Source organism: Erithacus rubecula, assembly GCF_903797595.1.
Source record: "Erithacus rubecula genome assembly, contig: SUPER_Z_unloc_5, whole genome shotgun sequence".
Classification (NCBI taxonomy): Eukaryota; Metazoa; Chordata; class Aves; order Passeriformes; family Muscicapidae; genus Erithacus; species Erithacus rubecula.
Window position 1 is genome coordinate 1,470,594 of NW_027635819.1, and position 13,919 is coordinate 1,484,512.

Consider the following 13,919-nt stretch of genomic DNA (forward strand, 5'->3'; position numbering starts at 1 on the left):
GTGCCCAGTCTGGTTTGCACTGGGACAAGGAGAGACAAGGAGGCCGAGCAGGCCCTGCAGGAGCACGGCCCCTGGCTGCTGCTGGCGAGGTGCAGTGTGCAGAGTCCAGGGAGAGGCAGTGCCTGGCTCTCAGAGGCCTCATGGCCTCTCAGCAGGGACCTCTCGATGGTGAGGAGGAGGCAGCGGCTGAAGCTGTGCTGGCAGCTTGGGGCTGGAGATCACAGCTGGGCTTCGGGAGCCATGGCAGCTGCTCCCAGCTCTCCTGCGCTACTGTCCTGCTCCCTGAGTGCTCCAGGATAGGCCTGCAGCCCCTGGGCTCCATGGCAGCAGCAGCAGCAGCGTGGAATTGCCAGGCCTGTGTTCCATGCAGAACAAGAAAATGCAGAGCCTGACCGAAAGCCTTGCCCACCTGCTACGGGATGCAGATGAAGTCGTCGTTGAGACGAGCGTCGTCGTGCTCAGAGCTCTGCTGCTGCGCAGAGACCTCCCCATACCCAGCCCCATCGCCCTGCGGCTGGCTGCGACACTCTGGCCGCTCCTGGACAACGTAAGGCTCTGTGTCCCCAGCCACGGCCACTGGGTGCTGCCCCCAAGCGTGGTGTGCCACGGATTTCTGGGCACAGAGGAACCTGGAGCAGCTGATGGGGAGAGCTTTTGCTTCCTTTCCAATAAGACAACCACCATGTGCAGCTGCTCTCCATTTGCCTCTTCCAAGAGCTGATGAGGTTGGTAGAGGCAGAGGGGAAAAAGGCCATGAAGATGCTTGTGAGCAAGAGCCTGCTCCCGCTCTTCTTCAACTGCCACGATGAGAACACGCGCGTGGCACAGGTGAGGACTCCTGGCGCTGCTGTCCCCATGCTCAGCTGTCTCCCTGCACCCTGGCACCTCTAGGGCTCCAGCCTCCTCGTGGCCTTGGCACAGGGAGACAGCTCCTGTGCCCTGGGCTGCAGTGCCATCTCTGGCTCTCTGCAGGCCTCTCGGAAAACGCTGCTTGCTGCAGTAAGATTCCTCAATGTAGGGAATAAAATTCTCAGATGCAAGTTTTTCCCCTACCCTTTTGTTGTTGGTGTTTGTGTTAATGTGCAGCTACTTAGTTGACCATGAGTATTGATGTTGAAGTTGGCTATTTGTTACTAACATTTTACATCTTTGTAAATTGTTCATACTCTGAGCTATTTGTTTCTTACCCTGTCCTCATACCTACTCTTGTATCCACGCTCACGTCCACTGCCACCAACAAAATGTAATGTGACAGCAAGTACTCATGGGATACCTACCATTAAGTGGTAAAAACCCCTAAAAACAATGAGCCAGTAGAATATCTAAGAACAAAAATGTACTAACATGTTGCGAATATGATGAAGAAGAGAAATCACCAACCAGAGCTTTTTAACTTTGTCACCATGACTAGCAGCATTCGCCCAGCATTACATCCCTAGACCAAAAGCCAACAAAAGGCTCCCAAGAGCCTCTCGTGGAAGTGAAAGCTCCGCCTCTATTGCACAGCGAAGATAAACTCCTCCCCCGGATCGTGCGTGGGGAGCAGCGGCGCTGTGCGTGACTCTTCCAGCCTCCCGCCCACAGCTCATTTTCAATAAAGCCGTGACAAGTAGGGTGGTCTCTTGGCCCATCCATTACACGTAGAGGGTGGGGGTCTTGAGCACGTAGTGGCGAGTGCTTGGTAAGGATGGTCTGCAAGCCCCAGCCCCAGCCTGGAGAAGCCCCTGCCCACAGTCTCTGCACCAGGGACGGCGTGGGCAGAGCACAGAGACCTGCTGCTGCTGCTGCTGCTGCTGCTGCTGAGGCACAGTGTGCAGAAGCAGGGCTGGCGGCCAGCCGGGCGCCCGTGGCTGCCCAGGCCACAGTGCTGTGTGGAGGAGACCCCACTGACACTGTGCTCAGGGTCCACAGAGCTGCTGCCGCCGTGGCAAAGACGATGTCTCCTGGAGCTGACTACGGAGTCACTGCTGTCAACATGGCTCTGCACGCCAGAGAAAAATCACCAGAGTGTGCACAGGAACAGCAGCGCCCAGAAAACTTGTTCCTCCTCAGGAAGGCATCCAAACCAGACGGGATGCCAAAAGAAGAGATGATTCGGGCACAAGTGTACGTGGCTTGGCAAAGAGTGTCAGGAAAAGTCACCATGGCTTTCTCTTGCCTTGCCAGCCTCACAGCCACGCTTGGCAGCTTCAGCCGCAGCCTGTCCCCCTGACTGACTTCAGTGGCCGTGCTGGAGGGCAGACTGGAATTGCACAGCCCGCTACCCCAAGGCAGCAGCATCGGTGCCATCGTTAGAAACTGATGGGACACAATTCCTGGGCTGCAGCTGCTGACACTCTCCTCCTTTCAGGCACCTCAAAAAAGGCAGCGGGAGCTTCTAAACTCAACATGGAGAACTTCCTCAGAAAGAAGGAAGAAACAGCAGATGCTGAAGCAAAGCAGGACTCTGGCTGAGGTTCAGGGATGGAGGGAAGGAAGCACTTTGGTATCTGCTCAATTGATGGCCCAGGTCACAAGCACAGGCTCTGCTGAGGCTCTGCTCTGGTCTTCTTGGAGGCTGTTCCCTACCAATACACAGCCCTCCCTTGTTCCTGGCTCAAGTCTCCTGGAGCCATGGGAACAAGTTAGGTCCGTGTCTATGGAAGAGCAGAAAGTGGCAGGGTATGTTTGCTTCCAGCGCTTATGTTGGCTGTTCCCTCATGCTGCTGCTAGCATGGTCAGAGACACTGAACAGCTCATCTCATCTCAGAGTTATCCCTATTTTCTGCACTTGCCCAGGTTCCTTGCAGGTTCACCAGGGAAAATCGCTGCAAGTGCCTGTCCATTGCCTTGCCCAGCACACACCCAGATGTGTTTGGACATGAGCTGCTGGCCACAGGCAGACAGGCAGCTACTTGGGGCATCGGGCATCACACACTGGTCTGATACTTTTTCCGGAAAGCAAGAAAAACAGTCAGAAGAAGACAAGGAAACTTGATGGGATCTCTGTAAGATTCTAATTGTGCTGTGAGGGTCAACGGTGGATGGGGTTTTTGGTCTGCAGATAATCACTTCCAAGCAAAACTCATTCCACGGAGGTGCTCCTGCCAACAGGCACCTGCAGAAAGGAGCACAGACACCAATGCACGTGGACTTTGGCTGTCCTCTGGCACAGAAGTGCCCCGGGGGCACAGGTCTCTGTGGCAAGGGCAGAAGCCAGCACTGGCACGCCTCAGGGGTGGCAGCTCTCTTTTAGCAGGGACTTTGCCACACCTGCTGATTCCAGTGCTGCCCTGGCCCCAGGGCCCCGAGCAGCATTCGTGCCCTGGGCCATATGTCCCATGTCTGTGTCACAGCCCTGCGTGTGGGACGGCCATCCAGCACCGGGTCATGTCCCACAGACATGGCAGCTCCTGTGGAAGCTGCCCTTCCTGCTGCAGCTGTGTCGGCAACTGTGGGGGCTCCTTCTGCTGCCCTGAGCGGGCAGAGCAGAGGAGGATCGGCTTGTTGTTTGAGCCGCAACTCTTGGGCTGTCCTCGACACTCGGGGAATGTCTTCCTTGCAAGCTGGAAAAGTTTGTGGGGTGGGGGTGTCCCCAGGGCATGTGGGGGCGTGTCCTAGAGCTCTTTGTGACACAGCACTGTGGTCACGTTGGGATGGAACAGAACACAGCGCACAAGGGTGACCCTTTGTGACACGTGGTGACATAGGTGCTGGCGGCGACACGGCCACGCCACAGTGCTTAGTGCACGCGTCGGGACAGGACGGAGAGAGCGGTGCTGTGAGGAGCCCCCGCACAGCCAGCTTGTTCCTTGCTGACCCGGAGCTTTCCCAAAGTGTTACCTGTGCAGGTGACCTCCAGGCCAGACTGCGGGACTCGGCGAGCCGGAGCATTTCCGAAGCGTCTGCCATCCCTGCAGCCGCTGCCCTGGTGGACAGGCTGCGGGACTTACTGTCCTTCAGTCTTCCCAAGGCTTCTCTGTTGCAGCTGTGCCTTCAAGGCACAACTGCAGCACTTGATCTTTGAACTCTTTCAAGGCATCTCTCCTACAGGCCACCCTAACTCCAAGGAGAGACATGGAGCAGACACCCCCCAGGGTGCCCAAGCTGGCCTGGGTGAATGAGGAGGAGAAGGCTGCAGCTACCTCAGCACAGCAGCCCGGAGAGCTGGAGCCGCTCCAGCTGCTGCAGGAGGGTGAGTGCCAGAGCTGGGCCACAGGCTGGTGCATCCCGAGGCTCTCCCTGCCTGGGAATGCGGGGCTGGGCTCTGCTCTCCGGCCTCTCCCGCAGCCCCTCAGCCCTGGCTGCGCTCGCTCTGTGCCAGGTGCAGCCATGGACTGGACACAAGAGCAGGACCCTGCCCGTGGCCGCTTCCGCAGAGCAGCGCAGGTACTGCAGCCAGCAACACCTGGGCTGGGCCCGCTGTCACTGCTCAGCCCAGCACCGTGCTTGGAGCACTCCATGCATTCTGCCTCTCTTCCTGCCCTTCTCCTGCAGATGATCTGGGAATTCATCATGTGCATTTGGCGGGAAGAGACCACCGGTATGAGCACTGGGCCTTTGGCAAACGTTCACCCCTTCAGTGCTGAGACCGGTGCTGCCATGCTGCATTTGCTTGTGGAGAAGGGTGTCTCCAATCCAAAGCAAGTAAGCAGCCTGTGGCCAGGGCTCCATCACCCCAGGAACTGTGCGGCGCCTCAAGCCGGCTCTGCTGGCTTCCCTCAGCCTTGGAGGCCCAGCCCAATGTGGTGGGAAGGGAAGCGCTTCTCAGGGGAAGCTGGGGAAGTTGCTGCTCTGGCAGCTTTCCAGGCCTCCCCACACCTTCTGCAGGTGCCAGCCATGGTGAGGTACATCCACAAGTGGCTCACGGTCAATGAGTCTGCTGGGCACAGGCTGGACAGGACCCTGCTGGAACTGACCAGGGAATACCCCTATGATGTGGTCATGACTCTCTTGCGCTGGGCCCCGTCGGGTGACAGGTACCTTGGGCAGCCCCACCTGCCTTGAGGGCTTATGGCTCATTCCCCGTTACCCTGCAGAGCCTGTCCCTGCTGAGTGCCACACAGGAGCACTGGGCTGCCGGCCAGGGCCAGTGGGCAGAGGCAGGGCTGAGGGCCAGCGCAGGCCCCTGCAGCAGCCCAGGCCGTGGTGCTGTGGCCGAGACCCCTTGACACAGAGCTCTGACCCCACAGAGCTGCTGCGGCCATGTGGGGGGTGATCCTGACCTCCACTGGCACTGCGGAGCCGGCGCTGCAGATCCTCATCACTGTGCTGAGCGCCTGGCCAGTGGACAGTGTATACACCTCAGATGGGGACAACACAGGAGTCTTTGCTCTGGCTGTGAGTTCCTGCAACTGACCTCTGCTTGCCACTAGGCCGCCTCTCGAGCAGCCAGCTCTCTGTCCTCCCCACAACTGCATCTCCCTGCCCTCAGGCACTGCTCTGAACCTGGGGAACCAGGCCGGCTGCTGCCACGTTGTCTCCCCCGGCCTCTCCTTCGCACGCTCAGGCCCTGCCACGTGGATGTCTTGGCACCTACTCTTGTCTCTGGGTGCTTTATTTTTTGCAGGCAACCGTGACACTGTGGAATATCTTCAACTTCACCTGGTGCCCGCCTATAGTGTTGGAGTATTATCCCCATCTCTTGCTGCATCTGCTTTTCCAAGCTTACATCAGCACACTGCATACACCAGAGGAGGTTGATAGCTTCTGGAAGGGATGCCAGCAGCAACTTGGCCTTGCCACCAACCCCCAAAGGTGCTCCGTCCCAATCCTGCCAGTCTCCCCATCCCTCCCATGCCCCCAAGCAGGAGCCAGGGCGGCCAGCGTGACCTTGGCTTTGCTCTGTACACAGGTTTGCAGTGCAGACCCTGAAGTTGCTGCTCTGTCGAGTCCAGTGTGAGCCTGTGGTGTTGGCCGTGGAGCGCAAGGGTGGCTGGGACACGCTGCTCTGTGCTGACACCCACCACTATGCAGTGGGTCTGCTGGCCAGGTCAGACCCCCTTCTTCACGCTGCCACTGCCATTTTTGTCCAGGGTGCCCCACACAGCTCCCATGGCCATGGGTGAGAGGGCCTTGTCACAAAGAGAATGAAGAGCAGACTGGAAAAGGATGGGAGAGGAGGATGCCTGGGAGCAGCCGCCTCCCAAAGCGCCCACGGGGTGCTCGTGAACAGACCAGGCCTCTGGGAGTCGGCCCTGGGAGAGCTTTGCCCAGCCGGCTCAGGGCCAACGGTGTCTTTTCCCCCCACCAGGGAGATGCGCGAGGTCTCCACGGTCTGCTGTCGCAGCAGCATATCCTGCCTCTTAGAGCTACTCAGCCGAGGCATTTCAGACTGGCAACTGCCCGCCATGGCGTTCCTTGTGGAGGTGAGCCCCATGGCCAGCGCTGCCCCGCTGAGCTGACTCCCACCTCTCTGCCCTCTCACGGCCACAGCTGCCCGGAACGGCGCAGCTCTGTGCAGGTCTGAGCTCCTGGCAGCTGGGCACCCTGGTCACTGTTTTGGGCCTTCCAGCTCATGGAATTCATGGACTTCAGTGAATGGGGTGACGGCATCCTGGAGATCATGGCGAGGCACGTGCAGAGCGAGTCCAGGGAGATGCGTCGCTTGGCGCTCAGAGGCCTCGTGGTACTCAGCAGGGACCTCTCGATGGTGAGGAGCAGGCAGCGGCTGAAGCTGTGCTGGCAGTGTGGCACTGGGGAAGGCAACCCTTTGAGCTTAGCTGGGCTTCGAGAGCCATGGCAGCTGCTCCCAGCTCTCCTGCGCTACTGTCCAGCTGCCCAAGTGCTCCAGGATAGTGCTGCAGCCCTTGGGCTCCAGGGCAGCAGCAGCAGCAGCGTGGGGTTGCCCAGCGTTTTGTTCCACGCAGAACAAGAAAATGCAGAGCATGACCGAAAGCCTTGCCCACCTGCTGAAGGATGCTGATGAAGTTGTCGTTGAGACGAGCGCCATCGTGCTCAGCGCTCTGCTGCTGCGCAGAGACCTCGCCATACCCAGCCCCATCGCCCTGCGGCTGGCTGCGACACTCTGGCCGCTCCTGGACAACGTAAGGCTCTGTGTCCCCAGCCACGGCCACTGGGTGCTGCCCCCAAGTGTGGTGTGCCACGGATTTCTGGGCACAGAGGAACCTGGAGCAGCTGATGGGGAGGGCTTTTGCTTCCTTTCCAACAGGACAACCACCATGTGCAGCTGCTCTCCATTTGCCTCTTCCAAGAGCTGATGAAGTTGGTAGAAGCAGAGGGGAAAAAGGCCATGAAGATGCTTGTGAGCAAGAGCCTGCTCCCGCTCTTCTTCAACTGCCACAATGAGAACACGCGCGTGGCACAGGTGAGGACTCCTGGGCGCTGCTGTCCCCATGCTCAGCTGTCTCCCTGCACCCTGGCACCTCTAGGGCTCCAGCCTCCTCGTGGCCTTGGCACAGGGAGGCAGCTCCTGTGCCCTGGGCTGCAGTGCCATCTCTGGCTCTCTGCAGGCCTCTCGGGAAACGCTACTTGCTGCAGTGATCTTCCTCAAGAGGAGGGATCTGGAGAACCTGGTGGCGACTGATCAGATGTGGAGATTTGGCGAGTGCTTGGTAAGGACAGCATGCAAGCCCCAGCCCAGCCTGGAGAAGCCCCTGCCCACGGTGCCCAGTCAGTGGGGTGCAGCCGTGGCCCCTGCCCAGTGCTGCACCCAGGGGCACCGGCCTGCACCCCACACTCTGCTCCCTTCCCCGAGCTGCCCAGCCTGGCTCTTCTCCGGGCTCCTCTGGCCCCAAGGCAGGAGCTGATGGAGCCCCGACCCAGCGGGGCTCTGCTGCGGGCAGGGGAGCCCCGGGGCCAAGGGACAGATCCCGCCCCAACCCTTCCCTCCCGTAACTCTCCACAGCTGGCAAAGGACAGGGGCCGAGCGGCCGAGCACCTGCGGCAGGCCCTGCCGTACCTGCGGAGCCCACAGGAGCCCCTGCGAGAGGCGGCCATTAGGCTCATGGGTGAGCACACGCCGGCTCCCTCCCCGCCCCTCCGCAGCTCGGCTCCAGCCCCGGCAGCTGCTGCCATCCGGGCCGGGGCCGTGGAGCCCCGCCTGCCCTCGGGGCTGCTGCCGCCCTGTGCCAGCCGTGCCTTGGGCAGCAGGATGCGGCGAGAGCCCGGGCTGAGCCCTGCAGGGGAAGGAGATGCGGCAGCCACAGGGCTGGCAGCGCCGCTGTGGGGCAGCCGTGCCGCTGGGGCTGTGACGGGCTCTGTGTTCCCAGGGCTGGCCGGGCGGTTCCTGAGAGAGCAGCAGCGAGAGTTGCAGCTGATGTGCAGGGGTGAGTGAGGCCAGCGGGCTGGCAGCGGGGGCTGGCGCTGGCAGCTGCGTTTTCTGCCCCGGCTGCGGAGGGCTCTGCTCCCCGCGCACACCAGGGGCGGCGTGGGCAGAGCACAGAGACCTTTCGGGGCGCCTGTGCGAGGGAGATTCGGGGCCAGCACCTTCCAGCAGCTCCTTGCTGTCTCCTGCTGCCTCCAGGCTGTGGCAAGAGACAGCCATGGACGGGGGCCATGGACGGGTCAGGAGGGTCTCTCCAGGTCCCCTGAGATGCAGGCTCTGACTGTGCCTCTGTTTCTCTCTCTTCCAGCCCTTGAGGACATGGCAGACGATGTCAGCCCTGCCATCTCATGCCTGGCTCTTCAAACTCTGTACATAAACATGACTGTACAGAGCATTCCCTCCTCCAGACTCCAGAGGATGCTAGAAGGAGTTCGCCGACTCTGGAAGTCACGGCGTTCCCTGGGTGGCGGTGGCCGGTTCTCCTGCTGGAGCACTGCGGAGCACTGATGAGGGAGGGTGCATCTGCTGGGGCCACCTGGGCCTGCAGGGAAATCCTCTCCTCTTCATATAATTTCTTTTAGACTATCGTAAATAATTTAGTTAATTAGTAAGTTATTAGTTTAGTTAGTTAGGAGTCAATAGGATTAATAAAATACTGATGTTATACACAGAGGTTCAGGAGCTTTCTTTGGTGCTCGGAGTCTTCAGGCCAGTGGGGAAGAGGGGAAGAAGGGTGCTTGTGCTTGGCAAGTTGGCCAAGCGTGCAGTGTGGAAGGGAAAGTGGCCAAAAGCCCCTTGGCCTTTGGTGGTTCTGCGGAAGCCTTAAGGCTTCCGACAGAGCTAGTGGGCTGAGGCCGGAGCTGCGGCGGGGATCCCTGAGAGCCTGGTCCCTGGAGATGGCCAGCAGCCCTCCCCCAGCCAGGAAGCACCAGCTGTGTCCTGCCCGTGCGCTGCTGGCTGGATTGCTGAGGGCTCTGAGGTGCCTCTTGATCCGGCTCCTCTGCAGCTCCTTGAGCAGCCAGGCAGGCCTGGGCGAGGCCTGGACGTCATGGGACAGTGGGAAGCCCTGAAGGGATGCGGTGCTGCCAAGGCCTGCCAGGACAAGGCAGTGGGAAGGCCCCTGGCCCCTTCCCAGTGCTGCACCCAGGGGCACCAGCCTGCTCCCCACACTCTGCTCCCTTCCCCGAGCTGCTCAGGTGGGCTCTTCTCCAGGCTCCTCTGGTCCCAATGCTGCAGCTGATGGTGCCCCGATGTCGTGATCCTTCTAATTTCCAACCTTTTTTCTGGTTATCTGTCGCTCAGAGATGGAGGGTGTTCTATATGCACAAAGTAATAGGCTAAATGTGACTTCTTTTCCTTGGTTTATTCCTTTATGTGGTATAGGGAAAAAAGAGAGGACGAAAGTCGGGGACTTTTCAATTTTCGGGTAAGGGGAGGGTATACTGGGCTGCAGCTAATGTCATTGCACCGGCGGGGAGGAGATAATGGAAGGTTGAACCAACTTCACAGAGCTTCAGGGGAGTACAGAACAAACCATTTTTCTCAGTGCACTATAAATCAAGTTTCAGTTTTATGTTCCAGTCCCCACTGCTGCACAAACTCTATGAACTCCTTAGATTTATATGCTGGGCCATTATCCGTCCTAATTTCCCTAGGGATCCCCAGCTCTGAAAAGGTTTGCACTAGGTGTTGTTGGGCATGCACAGCCTTTTGTCCTGCATGGGCCGAGGCATTGACTGCACCTGAATATGTGTCAATGCTTACATGAACATATTTGAGGCGACCAAAACTTGGAATGTGTATGTTGTCTGTCTGCCACACAGCTGCCAAGGCCCTGGGGGTTTGCCCCTATACCTAGCGATGGCATGGCCTGGAGTTGGCAGATAGGACAGGTGGCCACAATGGCTCGAGCCTATCTCCGTGTTAGCTGGAACTGACTGACCAGACCTGGAGCGTTCTGGTGGTATTGCTGGTGGCTCAGCTTTGCCTGTTGGAAGATGTCAGGGAGGCATGATTTCTCAGCTGGGGCTGCAAGGGAGTCTTCTACTCGATTCCCTTCTGCAATTTCTCCTGGCAGCTCAGTCTGTGACCTTACATGCATCACATAGAACGTATGCTCACGATGTAAAACTAAATAAATCAGTTTTGAAAGCAACTTGAAGAGATGCTCGTTCTTTATGTCTTTGAGAACTGCCTGCTCTGCTCTGGACACTACCCCACTACATAAGCTGAATCGGTTTCCAAATTAATTGGCCTTCGAGAAGGCTCTCACTACTGCAGTCAGTTCAGCACGCACTGTTCTCCAAGCCCGGTATTTCCAAAGTGGCATCCTTTGAACTTTGTCTTCCTGCAGCTGAAATCCAGCAGAGGTTAACACTTTAGCTACTAGGTCAAGTGTGTGTTGGGGTATAGAGTCTTTGGGAGCACACACAAGCACATCATCCATGTAGTGTAAGACGATGCTTCCCTTTTTTGCACATGCACAGGGGACAGCAATGAGGCTACATACCACTGGCAGATGGAGGGGCTACACTTCATTCCGGGCAGGAGTACTTTCCAGTGGTAGTGCATCACTTTGGCTTCTCAATTTATCAAAGGAACTGAGAAGGTAGACCGTGGGGCATCTTCTGAGTGTAGGGGAATTTGGAAGAAACTGTCCTTGATGTCCAGGACAGCCAATTGCCAATTTCGGGGAAGTATCGTTGGGGAAGGCATCCCAGGTTGGGATGACCCCATGTCCTGAATCACATTTTATTTATCACTTGTTTGTTTTTTATCACTGTTTATTTCTTGGAGTCTCCACTTGTCCTTCCCTGGTTTCTTTATTACAAAGACCGGGGAATTTCAAGGGCTAGTTATCTCTCCTATGTGATTTTTAGCCAATTGTTTCTCCACAAGCTCCTCGAGCACCTTGAGCTTTTCCTTACTCAGTGGCTACATTTCGGGCTGTCATCCAGCTACATTAATTTTTGGGTAGGGCGCTCTACAGTGGCCACCTCTAAAAATCCTGGGGAGTCTTAGGGATAATCAGTTTGACTCCCCATTGGGACAGGATGTCTCTCCCCCATTGGGGGCAGTTATAGTCTGTAACAAATGAACAAATACTAGCCAGTCTTTCATCCGGCCCCTCAATTTGCTGGATGTTTTTTGAGATCTTTGCCAATTTGATCCCTCCTACACCTTGTATTTTACAGGCCATGCCTTGCAACTCCCATTGTGACGGCCACATTCTTTCGGGTAACATCTGCCCCTGTGTCAAGCACCCCTTCCACATGGAGATGGTCTGATCCATGGGTTAGGTTGCATGCTATAGCAATTTTTTCATCACGCACCACTTCTGCCCAGTAGACTTCAGGTGATTTTCCATCTACTGTGACCTCCACTGGAACAGGAATAGTCTGGGCGAGGATTTGCCCCTCGGCCAGATAAGAGTGGCTGAAGGCAGCATGCCAAGAGAATGAGGGGGTTATGTCTCCCTTGATAGTCATGGGAACCCACTCAGTCTCCACGGGTGTGTGTGCTGTGTCCTCAGTAACAAAATACTGTCCAATTCCATGTGGTTTATGGTCATGTCCAGTATGTTGTTTGGCAGGTCCACTGTAATGATTTTCCAGTCAGTAGACCTGAAATGAAAGCCTTTGGTAGGTCCTGAGCCTAAAACGGCCATCTGGCTGCCAAACCTTGTTAATTAGACATTGGACATTTTCATTTTTCTGCATTCCCTCACCCTATTTCCCTTCCTCCCCCTTTTGGATTAAGAGAGAGGCTTTTGCCAGTGTGGACCCCACTGCATTTAAATCTTTACATGCAATTATGTCAATGGTGGGTATGCCTCAGTTTTTTTGTTTGTTGGTCCTCTTCTGTTTCTGGCTTTGAGGACAGTCTCTGGCGAAGTGTCTTGGCTTTTTGCACTAGAAACAGATGACATATTGCAGCTGCTCTGTTGACATCGTTTGCCTCCTTGCTCCTGGTGTTACAGCAGCAGCAGTCTTTGGGTGTGCCAGTCGCAGATTCCTCTCATGTGCACCGAATAGTTCTGCTTTTCTGGCGCAGGCTTCTATCATCTGTGCAAAACTAGATGAAGGCTCAAGGGGAAGGCTCAGTATGACCCTGCGGCAGGTTTCATTAGCATTCCTCTGAGCCATCACTTTAATAAATTCTGCCTGCATTGCTGGATCATGCACTTGCCTCTCCACCTCTGTCCGAAGGCGATTCACAAACTGCAAGAAATTTTCTAAGGCAAGCTGTTTAATGTTAACATAACTATCCTTGACTTAGTTGGTAACTGGTTAAAAGTCTTTTCGGCTACATTACAGATCTTATCTAAAACAGACTTGGACAGCACCTGAGTTTGTTTTTCAGGGCAGTTCCAATTTCCTTCACCACATAGATGTTCATAGATAATGTCATTCCCATCACTATCTTGCGCATCATCAGAGCTTTGCTGGAGCTCCTGTAGAAGCACCCTTAGAGACCTTCTCCACATATTCTCCCATAAATCATACTCTGAGAGGGTTAACAGACACTGGAAAAGATCCTTAATATCAGTTGGTGCTAAGTCATTTGAATTAAAAGTGGCTCTCATTATTCGTTTGAAAATTTCACTTTGTCTGCCAGATTCCCTTTGGACTTCACAAATTTCTTTTTTATCTTGATAGGACAAAGGCTGACAACTTTTCTTGCCATTTCTCCCACCAATATAAATGACAGGGGCTACTGATGGTAAATCTTCCTCTTCTGGTTCTGACTTTTAGGGGATGCTCCCATGCTTCCACCCACCTGCGAGCCAGGAGGCAATCCACCTTCCACCCACAGGGTCCAGGGAGGGGCTGGTCCCCCTCCTTACCCTGGGGTTTTTGGGAGGAATTGGTCACCCCCTCCCCCTGGGCTTGTCCTCCCTCCCCTCTGAGGTCTCGGGTGGGGCTGGGCCCCTGCTCCCCCCTGGGGGTCCAGGGAGGACTGGGCACCCCCTCCCGCACCGGGCCCAGTAAGCTGCTCACTCCTCCCTGCTGCGGGGACCGGCTGGGGCACACCACCCCTGCTCAGGAATCCAGAGGGAGAACCCCTCCTTCCCCCCACCCAGCCTCGCAGGGACTAGAAGGCAAGCCACCCTTATGGGAATAGGGGTGGGGTACTGCTTCCCCTGCAGGGGTTATGAGAGGGGCCATCCCCACCCTCACCAGCACTGCTGCTGGAGCCTGCAGAGGCTCCATCCCCCTCCCTTGCTCCCGTGGCAGCTCAGAGGGTGGACCCCTTCTCCCCCTCCCCCATTCCCGTGGCAACTCTGAGGGGACGCTTAAGGCCACATCAATTTATTCAGTCTTAAACAGTTTCTTCATTAATTCTGTCCGTTCTTCTAAATTTCTGGTATTTTTCACAGGTTTCAGCAGGAACTTCAGGGCTTTGGTTTTCCCCATTTTTCTTCCATCAATAAAATGTTTTCAGTCTTTTTGCCATTCAGTCCACTCTTAAGGCTTAATTCGAGGGAGTTCAGCACTGTTCTGGTAATTACTGGACCTCTTCTCCAAATTCATTCCTCTCTGATTACTTCAGATCTTAGACTCCACACTTCTTCTTTGGGTCTGTTATCAGGTCCAGGTTTGTCCTTGCTTAATATCCTGAGTACATTCTGTGGATTTAAGGGGATCCCTTC

General features: G+C 56.3%; 2 protein-coding genes across 3 annotated transcripts; both read left to right on the forward strand.

The window, feature by feature from the left end:
• The first annotated feature begins 657 nt into the window (after positions 1 to 657).
• LOC306815024 (uncharacterized protein) lies at positions 658 to 8,841 on the forward strand. Of its 2 annotated transcripts, none has more exons than XM_079331600.1 (5): positions 658 to 828; positions 7,452 to 7,553; positions 7,847 to 7,949; positions 8,211 to 8,267; positions 8,574 to 8,841. In XM_079331600.1, the coding sequence occupies exons 1-5, from the start codon at positions 721 to 723 to the stop codon at positions 8,771 to 8,773; spliced, it is 570 nt and encodes a 189-aa protein (XP_079187726.1). In that variant the 5' UTR covers positions 658 to 720; the 3' UTR covers positions 8,774 to 8,841. The 2 variants fall into 2 exon arrangements, with proteins under 2 accessions (XP_079187726.1, XP_079187727.1); XM_079331601.1 differs by lacking the exon at positions 658 to 828 and adding an exon at positions 7,220 to 7,306.
• LOC306815002 (maestro heat-like repeat-containing protein family member 7) lies at positions 4,057 to 6,047 on the forward strand (the record flags this gene model as incomplete). Its single annotated transcript, XM_079331571.1, has 7 exons — positions 4,057 to 4,174; positions 4,304 to 4,368; positions 4,477 to 4,626; positions 4,810 to 4,958; positions 5,172 to 5,319; positions 5,549 to 5,736; positions 5,834 to 6,047. The coding sequence occupies 7 exons, from the start codon at positions 4,057 to 4,059 to the stop codon at positions 6,045 to 6,047; spliced, it is 1,032 nt and encodes a 343-aa protein (XP_079187697.1).
• Positions 8,842 to 13,919: the final 5,078 nt, after the last annotated feature.